This window comes from Rhinatrema bivittatum, chromosome 3 (genome assembly GCF_901001135.1).
Source record: "Rhinatrema bivittatum chromosome 3, aRhiBiv1.1, whole genome shotgun sequence".
Taxonomy (NCBI): domain Eukaryota; kingdom Metazoa; phylum Chordata; class Amphibia; order Gymnophiona; family Rhinatrematidae; genus Rhinatrema; species Rhinatrema bivittatum.
The window spans coordinates 320,631,415-320,650,214 of record NC_042617.1 but is presented as its reverse complement, the minus strand read 5'-3'; the positions used below and the strand labels follow the sequence as shown (position 1 = coordinate 320,650,214).

At 48.6% G+C, this 18,800-nt stretch overlaps 1 protein-coding gene across 4 annotated transcripts in view; it reads left to right on the top strand.

Annotated features, from left to right (window-relative positions):
* AMD1 (adenosylmethionine decarboxylase 1) overlaps positions 1-14,033 on the top strand; it is a 131,039-nt gene extending 117,006 nt beyond the window's left edge. For all 4 annotated transcript variants that reach the window (XM_029595263.1, XM_029595262.1, XM_029595261.1 and 1 more), the window contains one exon: positions 11,708-14,033. In XM_029595263.1, the coding sequence (XP_029451123.1) occupies positions 11,708-11,842 (135 nt within the window). In that variant the 3' untranslated portion in view covers positions 11,843-14,033. The remainder of the gene's footprint in view (positions 1-11,707) is intronic.
* The last annotated feature ends 4,767 nt before the right edge of the window (positions 14,034-18,800 follow it).

Genomic DNA, 18,800 nt, shown 5'->3' with positions numbered 1-18,800 from the left:
ACCTGGAAGATCATGTTTTTGGTGGCAGCCACTTCAGTAAGTTCCAGGCTGTAGTAACTTATCTACCTTACTCAACTTTATCATAATAGGGTGGTTTTATGCACCTATGCTAAGTTTCTGTGTAAAGTGGTATTGAATTCCACTTTAACTATTCAGTTGTCCTTCCAGCATTTTTTCCAAGGCCACTGATCCAGTGAACAAGCACTGCATAGTTTAGATTGCAAGAGAGCCTTGGCCTTCTATCTGGAGTGACTGAAGCCCATAGAAAGCCCACACAACCTTTTGTTTTCTTTGACACTAAAAAGCTGGGGATTGCTGTTGCCAGACTGACTATATCTAATTGGCTAGCAGCTTGCATCTCCTTGTTATGCCCAATCAGATCTGAATCCTGGTGTGCCATATCAAGCTCGTTATGGCAACACCTGTAGCTCATCTGCGATCAATCCTCATGGAGATTTGCAAGGCTGCAACATGGCGTTCTCGCCACACACTCACATCTTATTACTGTTTGAACAGGGATGGCTGATATGACAATAGGTTTTGCCAGTCTGTCCCTGCACTTGTTTGAGGAATAGAGCCCAACTCTGTTCCCTTCTAGGACTCACTGGTTTTTTTCCAGGCTGTCCCTTATAGGTTAAGAATAAAATAAAGAAAAGGCTTGTTGCCAACAAAAACATACCCACTCACGTTGGTTTTGTTCTCCTTTTTTTTTGTTGGGGAGCAGCCTGTAGCTAGGGATTCCTATATATGAAGACTGCCATCCTGCTTGTCCTTAGAGAAAGCAGAGTTGCTTATTTGTAACAGGTGTTCTCAGAGGACAGCAGGATGTTGATTCTCACAGAGCTGTCTACCTCCCCTTGGAGTGGTCGTCTCTACTATTTTTTAATGCTAAATTTCCTTGTGTGAAGCAGATGGATTCAGGACCAATGGGGTATAGTGTGCTCCTGTTAGCAGTTGGAGACTGAGTCAGATTTCAGTCTGACGTCACCACCCGTACATATACCCCTGCAGGAAGCTCTTCTCTTCAGTATTTTCTGTCTCCATAGCAGTTCGGGACAATATACACGCTTGCACAGTGTTAGAGCATTCAAACCAAAGAAAATTCCAAACAAGAAGAAACCTTACCTCTACAGATGAGCCCCACTCTCCTGCAGTGATACAGACGGGTCCCTCCCCCAGTCGAGAATTCATGAGGTGATTTCAGAGATTCCTCAGAGGTAGGCCTCGGTCTGGCAGCCGGCTCCTGGCATGGACTTAGCTCCTGGCAATGGGAGAGGCTGAAAGGCAGCGGGTGCAACACAGAGCGTGGCGGTGAAGGTACTTCCCTCTCCCCCCCGCAGCCGGAGACTGCCCGGAACAAAATCAGGAAACGCTGAGACAAGGTAAGGTAGAAAGCTTTCTAAAAGTCTCTGGTCTCTGAGGCTCGGAAAGCCGCACAGATCGTCTGTCGGCGTCTGTTATCGGGTTGATTAGCCCTGTCTGGGCTAGACCCTGATCCGATCCGAAGGTCCTCCCATGTGGAGACCCTTCGAGGTGGTCGGCGCCATTTCCATTGATTGCCATCCTGTACGCCTAACCGAGCCGATATGTACTCCTGTAGGGTATGATAAGAGGGGAGCCTGCTCTGGCAAAGCCCCAGCCACACCCCACAATGAGAATCAGCTGACCCATCCACAGGAAGAAGCCATAGGGGGTAAGCTTGCCCTATTCTACCAAAGATGGGTCGAGATAACAGCAGACAAGTGGGTCCTAACCATCATTCGAGAGGGATACTATCTGGACTTCCACAAGATACCTCCGGACAAGTTCGTGAAATCTCCTTGCCACGCACCATCCAAGAGGACAGCAGTGGAAACCACACTGGCCAAATTACTCGCCCTGAAGGCCATAACGCCGGTACCCACACAACAAAATACTGGGCACTATTCCATCTATTTTATCGTCCCCAAGAAAGAGGGAACGTTCTGGCCCATCCTGGACCTCAAGTCTGTCAACCGCTACCTGAGTACCACACTTACGCATGGAAACCCTGCGCTTGGTCATAAGGGTGATACAGCTGGGAGAATTCCTTACATTCTTGGACCTGTCAGAAGCATACTTGCACATCCCGGTCCATCATGAGCATCAGCGCTTCCTGCGCTCGCCACAGCCCCTCGGACATTCACCAAAATTATGGTGGTAGTAGCGGTGTTACTGAGGAAAGAGGGAATCCTCTTCCACCCATATCTGGACGATTGGCTGTTCCCTGTACGTACCTGGATCAGTCCAGACAGTGGGTTATATCCCCCGACCAGCAGATGGAGTCAGAACAGAGTTTGAGAGCGTCAGCATATAGAGTAGTGCACCCTCTGCTGGAGCTCAGTATTCTTCTGACTCCAGCAGATGCGAGTGGGGGGATCCACTAGCTCCCCCAGATTGACAGGGTTTCTTCATTTTTAGTTATTTCTCTCTTTTTCTCCACAGTATTTCCCTGTCTTATGTTTCTCTTCATTTTGGATCCTTAAAGTTTAAAAAAAAAAAAGTTTTCAATTTTTGAGGCGGCGTGTGTCTGTGGCTTTGCCTTCTCTATTCTGTACTCCTTTCCTCTTCCGTTGGGGTAAGTGGAAGTTTTGAGTTTCTTTCTCCACAGGTTTGCTTCTTTTTGGTGGTGCCCCGTGGATGCCGGTGGTTCCGGCCGCTCCACGCGTCGTTGGGGGTCCCGCGGTTCGCAAGCTCCACCCGTGGGTGTGCGCTCAACTAAAACGGGGGTTTTCCCCCGCAGTTACTGGACCCCTTCGGCGGGTTGTTAGGGCCATTTCCAGGCCCCCCCGCGGCACTAGCTCGTCTTTGCCCGCCCCCCCCCCCCCCCCCCCCCCCCCCCCCCCCCCCCCGAGGCTTTTCTTTTTCCCGGTGCTGACATGCCGCGGTCCTCGAGGTGTGAGGCCTGCGGCGAGCCAGGAAATCAATTTCTGAGGGAGGGGCTTTGTGAGCGGTGCTTCCCTGACGGGGAAGGCACCCTGCAGTCCTCCGGTGTGATTTCGGACCTGCCGCCTCCTCAGCCCGGGTGGTGCGGGCCGGCCATGACGCCGCCTTTGGCGGGAACGGCGGCCATTTTAGGGGGTCAGCGTGAGATGGACTCGCTCCCAGATGCAGACAGGATTGGTTGCACTGGCTCTCAACAGGCTTTGCCCCCGGCGGGAGGTTTGCCCGACCGGGGCTCCCAGGACGGTCCCCCCCAGGGATTCCAATCAGCTCTCCGTTTTTCTCACCTGACTTTATTCTGGCAATGCACATGGCTTATTTGCAGGGTATGGGAGCGCAGGCGCCTAATCCCCTGGGGGCCCCTCCCCCCAAGGTTCCTAAACTTGCTGTTGGTCTCACCGCCTCGTCCGTTACGCCTCGATCCCTGCCGGGTCCCTCTCCTGTGCCACCACGGGGGCGGAGAGACGTCTCCCCGGAACCCCCGGAGGCGCATCTGGATGAACATACGGAGGGGGACTACCCTCGAGCCCTACGGATTTTTCAAAAAGAAGAGCTGGATGAACTCATCCACCACATTATTCAGGAGCTGGACCTCGACCCACCTCCAGATCCGCCGATCCCTGTGGCTCCTGCCGTCGCCACCTCGTCTCGCAAAGGAGATCCAGTACTTGCCGCCCTCCGTCCTAGAGCAAGGGCTTTCCCTATTCATGAGTCCTTCCTACAGCTTCTCACCAGGGAGTGGGACACTCCTGAGGCATCCTTGAAAGTCACACGTGCCATGGAAAAGCTATACCCGCTCCCTGAGGATTTTTTGGATCTTATCAAGGTTTCCAAGGTGGACTCAGCGGTGTCGGCAGTGACCAAGAGGACAACCATCCCGGTCACGGGGGGAACGGCCCTGCGGGATACGCAGGACCGTAAACTAGAGACCTTCCTCAAGAGGGTCTTCGACGTCTCCGCCCTGGGTATGTGGGCCGTGATGTGCAGTTCGCTCGCGCAAAGGGCCAGCTTACTCTGGGTACAGCAGCTTCTCACCTCTCAGGAATTGCCCCCCGAAGAGGCCGCCCAGGCGGACCGGCTGGAATCTGCCATAGCATATGGGGCGGACGCCCTGTATGATCTTTCGCGTAATGGCGAGGTACATGGTTTCGGTTGTAGCAACCCGACGGCTCTTGTGGCTTCGCAACTGGGCAGCGGATGCTTCCTTCAAGTCGAGCCTTGGCTCCCTCCCTTTTCGGGGGAAGTTCTTATTTGGAGAGGACCTGGATCAGATCATCAAGTCACTGGGGGAAAATTCGGTGCATCGGCTGCCGGAGGATAGACAGCGTTCCTTCAGATCATTTTCTTCCGGTAGAACCAGGGCCAGGGCACAGCGACGTTATAGGTCTTACCGACAGTCCGCTTCCCGGACACAGCAGACAAGACCCCAGCCTTGGTCTCGTTCCTTTCGTGGGCGGAGGCCCGCGAGAGAGGGTCCAGGGCAGGGAATTCCACCCACAAAGTCATCCCAATGATGCCAAAGGAGCCCACTTCTCACCTCCCCGGATCGGAGGCCTCCTCATGGACTTCTACAAGGAGTGGGCAGTTATCTCCACGGACCAGTGGGTGCTGGACACCATAAGAGACGGTTACGCCTTGGAATTTGTCCGCCCCCCGAGGGACCGGTTCATCTTCTCCCCCTGCGGTTCGGATCTCAAGAGGATAGCGGTTCAACAAACACTAGACCGACTGCAGGAAATAGGGGCCATCGTTCCCGTCCCCTTCGAGGTGGGCTTGGGCCACTATTCCATTTACTTCATCGTTCCCAAAAAGGACGGTTCCTTTCGCCCCATCCTGGACTTGAAGGAGGTAAACAAGGCCCTCAGGATCACCCGGTTCCGCATGGAGACTCTCAGATCAGTGATTGCCGCAGTGCACAAGGGAGAATTCCTTGCTTCACTGGACCTCTCGGAAGCGTACTTGCACATTCCCATCCTGCCGGCTCACCGGCGGTATCTTCGCTTCAAGATTCTCGGTCAACACTTTCAGTTCAAGGCGCTTTCCTTCGGTTTGGCGACCGCACCTCGGACCTTCACAAAGATCATGGTAGTGGTGGCGGCGGCCCTCCGCAAGGAGGGTATCCTAGTACATCCGTACCTAGACGACTGGCTGATTCGAGCGAAGTCCTTCTCACATGGTCAGACCTCAGTGGCCAGAGTAGTACAATTCCTACGCTCTCTGGGCTGGGTGGTGAACCTTCCAAAGAGTTCCCTTGTGCCCTTGCAACACCTGGATTTCTTAGGGGCGAGCTTCGATACCCGGCGGGGGATGGTGTTCCTTCGCCAAGACAAGGCGCAAGCCCTGAGAGAGCACGTGTCTCGGTTTTCGGCTCTGGAAGAACCAACCGCCTGGAATTATCTGCAGCTCCTGGGAGTAATGGCCTCCACCATCGACATGGTACCCTGGGCGTTTGCACACCTGCATCCACTGCAGGCGTCCCTACTATCCCGCTGGAAACCAGTCTCCCAGGAGTATCAGGTGATCCTGCCGCTTCCACCATTAGCCAGGAAAAGCCTGGATTGGTGGCTTGTCCCCTCGCATCTGGCTCAGGGAGTCTCGCTCGAGGTTCCCAATTGGGTGGTGGTGACCACCGACGCCAGCCTCGCGGGATGGGGCGCCGTCTGCGAAAGAAGCGCCACTCAAGGGACTTGGACGCCAGAGGAGGCAAAGTGGCCGATCAATCGCCTAGAAACGAGAGCCGTGCGTTTCGCTCTCAAGCGTTTTCTTCCCCTGGTGCGACACAGGGAGGTGAGGATCCTCTCGGACAACGCCACCACAGTGGCCTACATCAATCTGCAAGGGGGGACAAGAAGCAAGCAGGTCTCCCTAGAGTCTACTCCCCTGATGGAGTGGGCGGAGAGCAATCTCGTCCGGATAGCGGCCTCTCACATCGCCGGGGTGGACAACGTTCAGGCAGACTTCCTGAGTCGTCAACAGCTAGACCCCGGCGAGTGGGCTCTCTCCGAGGCAATGCATCTCATCATCCGTCGTTGGGGGACTCCACGCCTCGATCTAATGGCGACCTTTCTCAACGCCAAGGCTCCACGCTTCTTCAGCCGCAGAAGAGAGCGCGGCGCGGAGGGGGTGGATGCCCTCGCCCTTCCGTGGCCGTTGGATCAACTGCTCTATGTGTTTCCTCCTTGGCCTCTGGTCGGCAAGGTTCTCCGCAGGTTAGAACATCATCGAGGGACTGTAATTCTCGTCGCCCCGGAATGGCCCCGTCGGCCATGGTTCGCAGATCTACTTCAGATGAAGGTGGACGGCCCACTTCGCCTGTCCCATCTTCCTCATCTTCTGCGCCAGGGTCTGGTATTTTTCGAGCAGGCAGAACTCTTCTGTCTTGCGGCCTGGCTTTTGAACGGCGCCGTCTCCGCCACAGAGGCTACCCGGAGACAGTGATCTCAATGATGCTTCGTTCCCGCAAGCCTTCGACCTCCGTCGCTTATGTTCGAGTTTGGAAGGTCTTCGAAGCATGGTGTTCCGACCGCGGAGTCCAAACCATGGAGGCGACTGTCCCGCTGATCCTTCATTTCCTACAGGATGGTCTGGATAAGGGTCTCGCCTATAATTCGCTCCGGGTTCAGGTGGCGGCCTTGAATGTCTTGGTACAGAAGAACTGCTCTCTACCCCTTCAGCCGGATATTGCACGTTTTCTGAAGGGTGCCAAACACCTGCGGCCACCGGTCAGGGATCCTTTCCCTTCTTGGAGCCTCAACTTGGTGCTGCGCACGCTGTCGGGCCCTCCTTTTGAACCCCTGAGGGGGTCCTCCCTCAAGGACCTGACCCTCAAGACTGTTTTCCTGGTAGCCATCTCTTCTGCTCGCCGGATTTCAGAACTTCAAGCCTTGTCCTGCCGAGACCCTTATCTGCGTTTCTCAGACTCCGGGGTTTCCCTTCGTACGGTGCCATCCTTCCTACCAAAGGTGGTCTCAGCCTTCCACGTCAATCAAACGGTGGAGCTTCCAGCGTTTGCTCCAGAGGAACCCCGGTCTCTCCGGCTCCTGGACGTTAAGCGTGTACTGCTCCGCTACCTGGAGGTTACCAATGACTTCCGGGTATCTGATCATTTGTTTGTCCTCTGGTCAGGACCGAGGAGAGGTTCTCAGGCATCCAAGACGACTATTGCTCGCTGGATAAAGGACGCCATCTCTTCCGCTTACATTGCGGCGGGGCGGGTGCCGCCTCGCAGCGTCTCGGCTCATTCCACGCGATCCCAAGCGGCGTCCTGGGCGGAATCTCGCTCTGTTTCCTCCCAGGAAATCTGCCGTGCGGCGACATGGAAGTCGTTGCACACTTTTTCCAGACATTACAGACTACACCTGGCGCCTCAGGGCACGGGTTCTTTTGGCGATCAGGTTCTCCGAGCAGGTCTCTCAGGACCCCACCCGGTTTAGGGAAGCTTGGGTACATCCCACTGTCTGGACTGATCCAGGTACGTACAGGGAAAAGAAAATTATTCCTTACCTGCTAATTTTCGTTCCTGTAGTACCATGGATCAGTCCAGACGCCCGCCACTAGGGGTTTCATTAGGTCCTGCTCGGATTCTTCCAGGTATCTTTCATTCTGTTTGTCTCTGATTATTGTTACTGTTCACAGCTCCTCACAAGTTGACTGTTGCTGGTCCCGTTGACCGTTTGTTTACTTATATCTTTCTCTGTTCCTCTTTGGGAACGGTTCTGGATCCAAAATGTTGTGTTTTTTGCTTTTGGGCTTTGCTATGCGTAATACTGAGCTCCAGCAGAGGGTGCACTACTCTATATGCTGACGCTCTCAAACTCTGTTCTGACTCCATCTGCTGGTCGGGGGATATTAACCCACTGTCTGGACTGATCCATGGTACTACAGGAACGAAAATTAGCAGGTAAGGAATAATTTTCTTATCAGGGCAGTCTCCAGAGGAAAGTCATCAGGCGACCACCAGAGTCAAGGCTCTACTGGAGAACCTCGGGTGGGTTGTCAACACAAACAAGAGCTGCCTACAGCTCTCCCAATCTCTAGAATACCTGGGAGTCTGGTTTGAGAGAAGACAAGGTCATTCTTCCCCCCTATGAGGAGAAGAAAACTGACGAACCAATTGCAAAACCCGTTAACAAGCCTCGCCTCAAGGTATGTGACTACCTCCAAGTCCTCAGCCTCATGACATCAACCCTGGAAGTAGGCCCATGGGCAAGAGCTCCCATGCGACTGCTACAGCGCTCCGTACTGTCACAGTGGAACCAGATGTCCCAGGACTACTCCGTTCGCCTGCAGCTCCCGGGGGAGGTGCGGAACCAGCTCCAATGTTGGCTACAAGAAGACCATCTGAGCAAGGGAGTAAGGCTATCCCCACCGACCTGGATCTTGCTCACCACGGACGCGAGCCTACAAGGGTAGGGAGCCCACTGCCAGGAACTGATGGCCATGGGGCAATGGGACAAGGAATAGTTGGGATGGAACATCAACCGACTGGAAGCCTGGTCGGTCAGACTAGCCTGCATACAGTTCAGTCAAGACTCCGGGGCAAATCTGTCATGTCAGACAACGCCACGACAGTTGCCTACAACAACCGCCAGGGAGGAACCAGAAGCCAACAGGTGTCCCTGGAAATAGATACTCTAATGGCTTGGGTGGAAGCAAACCTACAAGGGATCTTACTCCTGTGTAATACTTGATTATTAATTTTTATGGTTATTATAATTAATGATAACATATTACCCATGAACCCAATGTTTCTGTAAAGTCTGTTGCGGTTAAATGTTTCTTACTGTTTTTACTGTTTATACTGTTATATGTAAAGCCTGTTGCTAATTTATTGTTTCACTGTAAACCGAGGTGATGTATATCTATACGTACCGCGGTATAAAAGAATCTATAAATAAATAAATAAATCTTAGCCGCCCACATCGAGGGAAAAGACCACGTCACTGTGGACTCTCAGCAGAGAAAGTCTAGACCCAGGGGAATGGAAGCTGTCTACCACAGCCTTCCAGTTGATAGTAAACCGCTGGGGAACCCCAGCCATGGATCTCCTGGCAACCCAGTCCAAGCCCAAGCTCCCAACTTCTTCAGTCACAGACGAGAACCACAATCCCAAGGCATCGATGCCCTTGTCCAGACCTGGCCACAGGAAGACCTGCTATACGCCTTCCCCCATGGCCACTACTGGGCGGGATCATCCGCAAAATAGAGCACCACAGGGGGTTAGTACTTCTAGTGGCCCCGGACTGGTCAAGAAAGCTGTGGTACGCAGACATGTGAAGACTTGTGACGGGGAGCCCTCTCCCTCTACCGCCACACAGGGATCTGCTCCAGAAAGGCCCGATCCTCCACGAAGACCCAACTTGATTCCTCTCAATGGCCAGACCGTAAGAGACACGTCTAAAGAGAGGATACTAGAGGGCGGTGATTGACACCTTGCTCCATGCACGCAAGTTCTCCACATCACTGACCTACATACAAATATGGAGAATATTCGAAGCTTGGCGTGAAGAACGCGACATCCTTCCACAGTCAAAATTCCCACAATCCTGGAATTACTGCAGGACTGATTACGGAAGGGATTGTCCCTCAACGCCATCAAGGTTCAGGTGGCCACGTTGGCCTGCTTCGGAGCCAAAGTGGAAGGCACCAGTCTAGCATCTCCTCAGGACGTCTCCCACTTCCTGAGAGGGGTCAAGCAGATTAGACCACCCCTAAAGTGGCCGGGTACCCCTATGAAACCTCAATCTAGTACTAGACTTCCTAGCAGGAGCCTCCTTCAGACCTATCCAAGGTCTACCTTTACGACTCCTAACCTTGAAGACTGCATTCCTAGTGGCAATATGTTTGGCCCATCACATCTCCGAACTTCAAGCACTATCCTGCCGAGAACCGTTCCTCAGGTTCACACCGGGATCCATACAGCTATGCACGGTCCCCTTCTTCCTCCCAAAAGTGGTTTCTCACTTCCATCTAAACCAAACCATCTCGCTGCCATCTCCAGATGAGCATAAGGACTCTGAAGAATCTCGCCATCTTAACGTCTGCAACTCCTAGTCCAATATCTGGAAAGGTCTGAATCCGTATGAAAGACGGACCACCTATTCATCCTTCACAGCGGGAAGAAACAAGGGGAAGTGGCCTCGTGGGCAATCTTAGCCCGCTGGATCAAAGAAGTAATCAAGGCGGCCTAAGTAGAGGCAGGCAAGCCTCCACCTCTACAAGTTAGGGCCTATTCCACTAGAGCCCAGGTAGTGTCCTGGGCGGAAACCAAGATGCTGTCACCCGCCGAGATCTGTCGGGCGGCGACATGGTCCTCCATTCATACCTTCTCTGTTCTACCGCCTGGATGTTCAGGCTTGGGAGGACACAGCATTCCCAAGGGCAGTACTAAGTGGGCCACGGGCAGCCTCCCACCCGGTTCGGGAGTAGCTTTTGTACATCCCATTGGTCCTGAATCCATCTGCTACATGCTAAGAAATGGAGAAATTACTTGCCTGATAATTTCGTTTTCCTTAGTTGTAGACAGATGGATTCAGTATCCTGCCCAAGGCTGCTGCTATACACGAAAACCTCGGGTGTCAATTCCCGAGAGCAAGACAAACACGGGTAAGCCATGCTTCCCTGCAGCTAGGACACCCATAGTTACCGGGTGTCGGCGTTTCTCGGTTGAGGGCACTGGCGGTCTCCAGCTATAGCCCATATCAACCAGTTCGTTAATCACGTTAATCAAGTTATTCAAGTTAATCAAACTTAACCAAGTTAATCAAATTATCCAGACACACACATATCCACAATTGCTTTTCGAGGAGAATACTGAAGAGCAGAGCTTCCTGCAGGGGCATATGTACTGATGGTGACATCAGATTGAAATCTGACTCCATCTCCAACTGCTATCAGGAGCACACTATACCCATTGGTCCTGAATCCATCTGTCTACACTAAGGAAAACGACATTATCAGGTAAGTAATTTCTCCATTATACAACTGAAGAGTGTCTGCATGGTCATTCCCAGTGAGGCACAGTCAAATTTCTGGAAACTGACACGTTTTCTGTGCTGGGCTCCATTGGATGATGTCACCCATGTGACTACCTCCATTCTGCTTGTCCTTGGAGATCACCTGTTACAGATAAGCACCTCTATCTCTAGTGAATATGCACATTTGCATACACTGTATTAGAAACTTATGCAAGTACTTCATGTATTGGCTATTCAGAAAACTGAACAGGTTAGGTATAACTCTAGACTGGGGTGGGAAACACTGGAAAACTCTGTTCTATGTTGGTCTACAGTAGGGGGAATCACTTTTCCCATTACAAAACTAAGTTCTCAGCAGTGAGTTCATGGAACTTTAGAAAGCTGATGACATCTTGTGATACTTCTGGGATAAATGTCTAAATTGTTTTTAAAAAATGGAAGTGTATAATAGGTGGAACATGATACCACAGGACATGGCGTCAGTATAACTGGCTTCAAAAGGATTGGAAAAATCAATGGAAAATAGATGAACAATGCTACACATACCTGATTTCCTATATACTCCGAAGCACCTGCTGCAGATCAGATTCTGGGCTATGTGAACCTTTAGTGTGTGCCAGTTGAAGTTATGGGGCTGAGATTGAGAATTTACATCTGCATTGAATGGGTTAATGGCTAGAGCTTTATGCCTTCCTCTTATTCACTGTCTTTTACTTGGCATTTTGTGCCAAACTGGCACTGTAACATTAACTTTTCATTTTGTTTCCTAGAGCTCCAAGTGTCGCTCAGTGTTCACTTCTGCCCAGAAGATCGAAGGGTTTAAGCATCTTGATCGCCAGTTTGCTCAGTTCAACAATTACAATTTTGTTTTTACCAGTTTTGCCAAGAGTCAGCAGCAGAGTTGATTAGCAGAAATGAAAAAACGCAAAAAGAGAACCCCTGTAGATGGTGGTGGTTGTGTTCTTATTAATGCTACAGGGGGCCATGCTTTCCACAGCCATCACGCCATAGTGGCAGGAAACCCCAAGTGTAATCTCAGTAGAATAACATATTTGAAATGTATCCATTATATCAAGGAGTTAGATATTGTGCATGAATGCTCTCTTCTGTGTTTAGGTATTCTATGCCACTCTTGCTGTGAAATTGAAGTGCATGTAGAAAAGTTTTTTGTATACTATGTAAGAGATAACACTCATGCAAACTGTATTCATGATGTAGTTTTTCTCCAGGTGTCAGCAAAAATTCTCCACAGACAAGGGTTTCGACCTCACTAGGCACTAGCATACTCTGGAGCCGCTCTTTGTGAAAGGACTGTCAACTTTTCATGTGTGCTCTAGTCTTCACTCTCTTCATTGATGCATTTCTGTGAAATTTCTAGTACAACTGATTTCCTGTTCACCTTTAAATTGATGGTTTAATGATTGTATTTTTGCAGTTTGTTAGAAATCCTCTGGTCTTTTTACTGCTGTCTTTCTTGGACTGCTGAGCAGAGTTGACATTTAAGTAGCCATTTGCTTTAGCCCTTTTCACTACAATCATAAGATTTAGTTCTTGCATTGCATCTGTAAACTTCTGTAATTGCCCTATAAAGAGATGCTGTATGGAACTGGTGATGAGGATCATGCTGCTATTGGCATGGGACAAGCTGGGAGGCAAAAAGTTGCACAAGCTACGTCTGTACCTGAATTTTGATCAGACTAGTAAAGTGGCTGGGTTTGTTTGCTTCAGTAACTAGGGGGATGACTTATACCTTTCCAGGTTGCTTGCATTCCTAGTGTAGGATTTTGATTTACCTTTTCCACTGTATTAACACCTTTGGGTGATGGAGAAGTTGGGGGTGGGGAGGTATATGTTGCAGCTAGGTATAACCTGCTGACCTTAACCATGTTTTTGCTCATCTAAATTTGCAAATGTACACCAGTTCAAGCCTAGTTACTGACTTTCATATGTAGGATTATATAACATGCATTGCACATACAGTTCATTCAGTATGCAAAAAGGGGCAAATTGAGTAAGATGTATATAATAGTTACATGGAGATTTTTTTTAGCATAAAACAATTTACCAGACTGCTGGATTTGACCTAGAACATTCTCCATGCACCTTGGACATCAACTTGCCATTCCTAATTATGGGGGAACGATGTGCTGTAAACTAGTTCAAATGCCACATCACTCTTTGTTCAAGTAAAATCTGACGTATTTTGTAACAGTCCTGTGGTGATGTGCATGTGACTGCTATGTTGTATTTAACATTATTGTGACCTCATCAGCTGTTCTGTACATTGACATTTCCTGGGATTTAATGGCAAAGTGCATAATTAGCATAAAGTAAGAACTGGCTGGGATATCAGTTTCGTGGTAGAGAAGGTGATTCTGAAATACTGTATAGGTATTAACTAGTAAAAACACAGGCTTTCAAGAGTTGGCTTTTTAGCTATTTGCAAAATTTTGGGGATTTCTGGAGCTCTGAGACCAACAAATTAACAATGAATTTTCATGTAATTTCCCACATCCTTAATTTTGCTTTGTTCTGGAATGGTGCAGAAATAGTTTGTTCGTTCTGTATTTATACATTAAAAATGCTGTAGTGTTCCTAACTATGAATAACTTGTTTGGAAACTAATGGGTTGGAACATTTGACTTTAAGCATTTGCTGTTGATTTGAAACTTCACTGACGTTTCCTATCAATAGTTGACCATGTACTTATGTCACCTATAATTGGTGACGCACCAAGCCACTATAATTTTTATGTGTATTGGACCAATATGTTCCAAAAAAGGATGGGTTGTGTGTTAATGTCAAAACATTTTGGCATTTCTTGGCAAAGTCTATATAACCCACATCTAGGTTGGAGGTCCCTTTCTCAATGTTGAATCTACAGAAATCTATTTATCTTTTAAATAAGATATGAGCAAGTGATAGAAAAAAAGAAAGCTGAGGAGTGGATTGTTAAAACTAACTTCTACCATGATGGGAAGAAGAGGAAGGTTGTCATTTTCTCTTCTCTATGGAATTAGACTTTGAACAGTGTTGAAAAATACTGAAGATATATACCACAAGCCTAATGCTTCAATAAAAATTTGCTTAACTCATCATGTAAGGGGTTTATTTGTATATGAAAGGCCTTACTGTCTGAATGGGCAATGTAAGAGTGTGTGCTCTTAACAGCATTTGGTGTTGGGCAGCATGAGAGCAAGTGAGTGCAAGCTCTGGAAGCTTGGATTGGGTGAAAATGACACAGATCAGCCATACCAGCAAACAGTCCAAAAAGGGTTTATTTGACATCTTTGTCAATAGCAGTTAAACAGGAGCAAAAGCCTTCAGCTTCCTTGTGAATAAAGAATGGTTAACAATGTAGTGCCTCACACTCTAGGCAAAGCATCTGCCACAGGTCAGTTTTCAGCATTCATTCTATCTCCTAGGCAAGTGTTTCTCAAGTTGGTCCTGGAGTACCCCTCCAGCCAATCTGGTTTTCAGTTTAGCCACAATAAGCATGGGAGATTTTGGATACATTGCCTCCATTGCATACAAATCTCTTATGCAGTTTGTGGATAAACTAAAAACCAAACTAGGTAAGTAGTAATCCAGGACCAGCTTGAGAAACTGTCCTAGAAGCCGGACTAGTTGCTTTGAATTCTCCAATCAATGGAATGCCTTCAATTGAAGAAAGCCAGCTACATCCTGCCACTTGGAATAGGAAAGTTAAAAACTTGAGTTGCATTTGGACAGATCTCGCTAGCAAGCATTGGGTAAACGGGTGTTTCTTGTACATACCACAGATCAGTCCAGACCAGTGGGTTATGCACTCCCACCAGCAAATGGAGGCAGAGAACAAAACTTTGAGGCACTGCTATATCCAAGTGTGCCACCTGCAGCTCTTCAGTATTTCTCTACCTCTAGCAGATGGTGGTGCATACCTGCAGCTCTGAGCTGAGTTCGGATTTCTTGCTCCTCGGGGTGCTAGGTTCAGTTTTCTGGACCATCCTTCGAGTTAGAGCCGGGCGAACCCCTGGCAGAGCTAGCCTGTGTGTTCCAGGACTCCTGATAGGGGACTGGCTCTCTCAGCGGCCCGAAGGCTCCCTCTCTGTGACCGTGGGTTCAGGGATGTATCCCTGTTGGGGAAAGTTCATTTTTTCTGCTTTCTTTAAGTTTTGTTGGGGGGGGGGGGGGGGGGGTGCCTTTTTTTTTCTTCTGTCCTGCGACTCCCTGGGTGAAAGTCTTCTTAGCGGGGCTGGGCCAGACAGGCCCCAATTTCGATTTCCTGAAGAGGGGGGGAGAGCTTGCAGCCTTTATGGAGCCTTCCCTGGGTGGTGTAGGACTTCCTAGGCAGTATCTCCGTGGCAGTCCCAGGTCTATTTTTGGTGAGGTGGCCATTTTGTTCTTTTTCAGCTTCTACGAGGCTCACTGAAGGTGCTGTGACTGATTTTTGCCATAGATTTTTTTTTTGGGCAACATCAGTTCTCTAAAGCAGCACTTGATTCCTCCCAGGGGGAGGGAGTGCATGCCCTTGGGTCACTTTTGGAGTGCTGCAATGGCAGAGAAGCCACTGGTGGTGGAACCCTGCAAGGCTTGTGAGGTATGGTCTGCCTATTTGAACACCCTCTCACTTTGCACTACTTGTGCTGTGGGAGGGGGTCCTCAGTTAAGGGGTCTAAACCTCGGAAGGTCACATGCAGATCGGGTGCCGGCACTGGATCCAAAGGTAGGGCTTGGTGTCTGTTGCTCCCCCTGTGGGAAAAGGTTCCCAGGATCAATCTCCTGGAACTACAAGCCATTTGGATGGCACTTCAAACGTTCTCGGATCACATACGGGGATCAAGCCTCATGGTATATACAGACAACCAGGTAGCCATGTTTTACATAAACAAGGAAGGAGGGTCCGGTTCTTGGACTCTGTGCCAGGAAGCAACACGAATTCTGCATTGGACACAAAGTCCAAGTATCAATTCAAGCAATTCTTCCAGGTCTAGACAATGTAACAGCAGATTGTCTTAGATGGATTTTTCATCCACACGAATGGACCTTAAATCCAGAAGTGGCTCAAAACATCTTCAAACAGTGGTGGTTTCCCAGAATAGACCTCTTTCCAATGGAAGCAAACAGGCAAGTCCAAACCTTTTGCTCAATTTACCCCAGCAATCAAAGGATGGCTCCAGATGCCTTTCTTATTCCATGGATGCCAGGCTTGATGTACGCCTATCCACCCATTCCACTCATATCTTGAACGATTCAGAAATGCATCCAAGATGTATCAGACATTCTAATAGCCCCGGCAAGGCCGAGGCAGCCATGGTACGCGTATCTCATGAAACTTTCCGTTCATCCACCAATAACGCTACAAAACCTTCCACATCTTCTGACTCAGGAAGGGGGCTCATTACTTCACCCCATGAATTAATCACTTCATCTCACAGCGTGGAGATTGAAAGGCAAATACTAACTCCCTTAGGTTTATCCTCTTAATTAGAAGATATCCTTATTGAGTCACGGAAACCTTCAACCAGACGCAACTACAAAGGAAAGTGACAGCGGTACTTGGACTGGTGTACTCCAAAAAACATAAACCCTTTCTCATCCACTGCCACTCAATTACTGCAATATCTACACACTATATGAAGCAGGACTAGCCACCACTTCAGTACGAGTATCAGTGCTATAGCAGCCTCTCATGAGCCCTTTAATAACCTTCCAATGTCTAACCATCCGTTAATTTCTAGATTCATGAATGATCCGGCTTTGCCCACCAGTGACTAAACCCCCCAATTCCATGGGACTTAAATGTAGTGCTGGAACAGCTAATGCTTCCACCTTTCGAACCATTAGACTCTAGTCTCATCAAATATGACATGGAAAACAGTTTTTCTCATTGCCATTACTTCTGCAAGGAGAGTCAGCGAACTACAAGCCTTGGTTCACTACTCCCCTTATCTTGAATTCTACCATGACAAGGTGACACTTTGTTCTCACCCTTCCTTTCTGCCTAAGATGGTAACATTTTTTCATCTTAATCAAACCATAACTCTTCCTATTTTTATGCCAAGACCACATAACGAACGTGAAAAACTTTTACACACGGACTGTAAGAGCATTGGCTTACTATAAGAAAAGGACTCTCTCAATGTCAAGGCCTTCTCCAACTGTTCCTGTCCTTTAACCCAAATGATCCTGGACAACCAGTCTCAAAAAGGACCATAGCCAGTTGGTTATCACAATGCATTTATTTATTTATTTATTTATTTAGAGATTCTTATATACCGTGGTACGTATAGATATACATCACCTCGGTTTACAGTAAACATTAATATTAGCAACAGGCTTTACATAAAACAGGTTAAACAGTTATTGTAACAAGAAAGTAATGCATACTTTCTTGTTACAATAACCGTTCCATTAAACTAATCACAAAGCCTCAGGCGCATCAAATCCGCGCCACCGCAGCATCTGTTGCCCACTTGAACAAAGTTCCCTTACTTGATATCTGCAAAGCGGCAACATGGTCATCCATTCATACCTTCACATCACATTATTGCCTACATCAGCAAACGACCTCTGATGCAGCACTAGGTACAGCAGTCTTATCACTAAAAAGAACATGAGCCTGTCTACCACTTCAGGGGTTGCTGTCCAAACATACAAACAATAAATACACAAGGACACAACCTGGGAGCTTGGGACTCCCAGACAGCATGGCTAATTCAGCCCTGCTATCGATGGGGAAAAAGCAAGTTTGCTTACCGTAAACAGTTTCCGTAGATAGGATGAATTAGCCATGCGTTCCCTCCCTCCTCCCTGGAAGGTCACACAGAGACAAGACATACCTTCTGGACTTACCTCTTGCTTGGCTACAAAGAAACTGAAGAGGTGAGGGAACCGCGTGGGAAGACGACCGTGCAGACACACAGAGTTGAAAACTCTGATCAGCTAAGAGAAACTCCGCCTACCCGGGATCATGCCACTTCCCAGACAGCATGGCTAATTCATCCTGCTATCTGCGGAAACACCGTTTACGGTAAGCAAACTTGCTTATCCCATGACTTTTGTTTTCTTAGGAGTCTCTCATGAGGCACTTTGTCAAATACCTTCTGAAAATCCAAATACACCACATCTACCGGTTTGCCTTTATCCATGTTTGTTCACCCCTTCAAAAAAAATGTTTTAAAAATTTGTAGGCAAGACCTCCCTTGGATAAATTCATGCTGGCTGGGTCTCACTAAATCATGTCTATCTAAATGTTTTGTGATTTTATTCTAAGTTTCCACAGTTTTTCCTGGCACTGAAGGTCAGGTTCACTGGTCTACAGTTTCCCAGATCACCTCTGGAGTCCTTTTTATCCCAGGACAAGCAGGATGCTAGTCCTCATGTATGGGTGACATCATTGATGGAGCCCTATTGTGGAAAACTTTGTCAAAGTTTTAGAAACTTTTGACTGGCACTCTGATCCCACTGAGTATGCCCAGCATGCCATGATATTCTCAGCCACAGGTGTCTCCCTTCAGTCTTTGTTTTTCCGTGCTGCTTTTGGCATCGCGGAGCAGGAGCCTGTGTGAGTTTTCTCACATTTCTGACTAAAAATCAGATTTAAAAGTGATTATTCCTTTCCCATATCAGGGTCTCCCGTGTTACCACCGGCCGGTGCGTACGGTTTTTTGGGTTTTTTTCTCATTCTGACTCTTTTGAGTAAAAGTATTTTTCTTCTCATTTTCATCAATGGCTGTCGAGGGAAATATGGCCACGGGATTCAAAAAATGTCCCAATTGTAATCTGACCATGTCCAATATAGATCCACACCTCGAGTGTGTACTTTAGTTGGGCCAATCACACAATGCAATCACACGATGCAACATCTTGCCCAAAATGTGC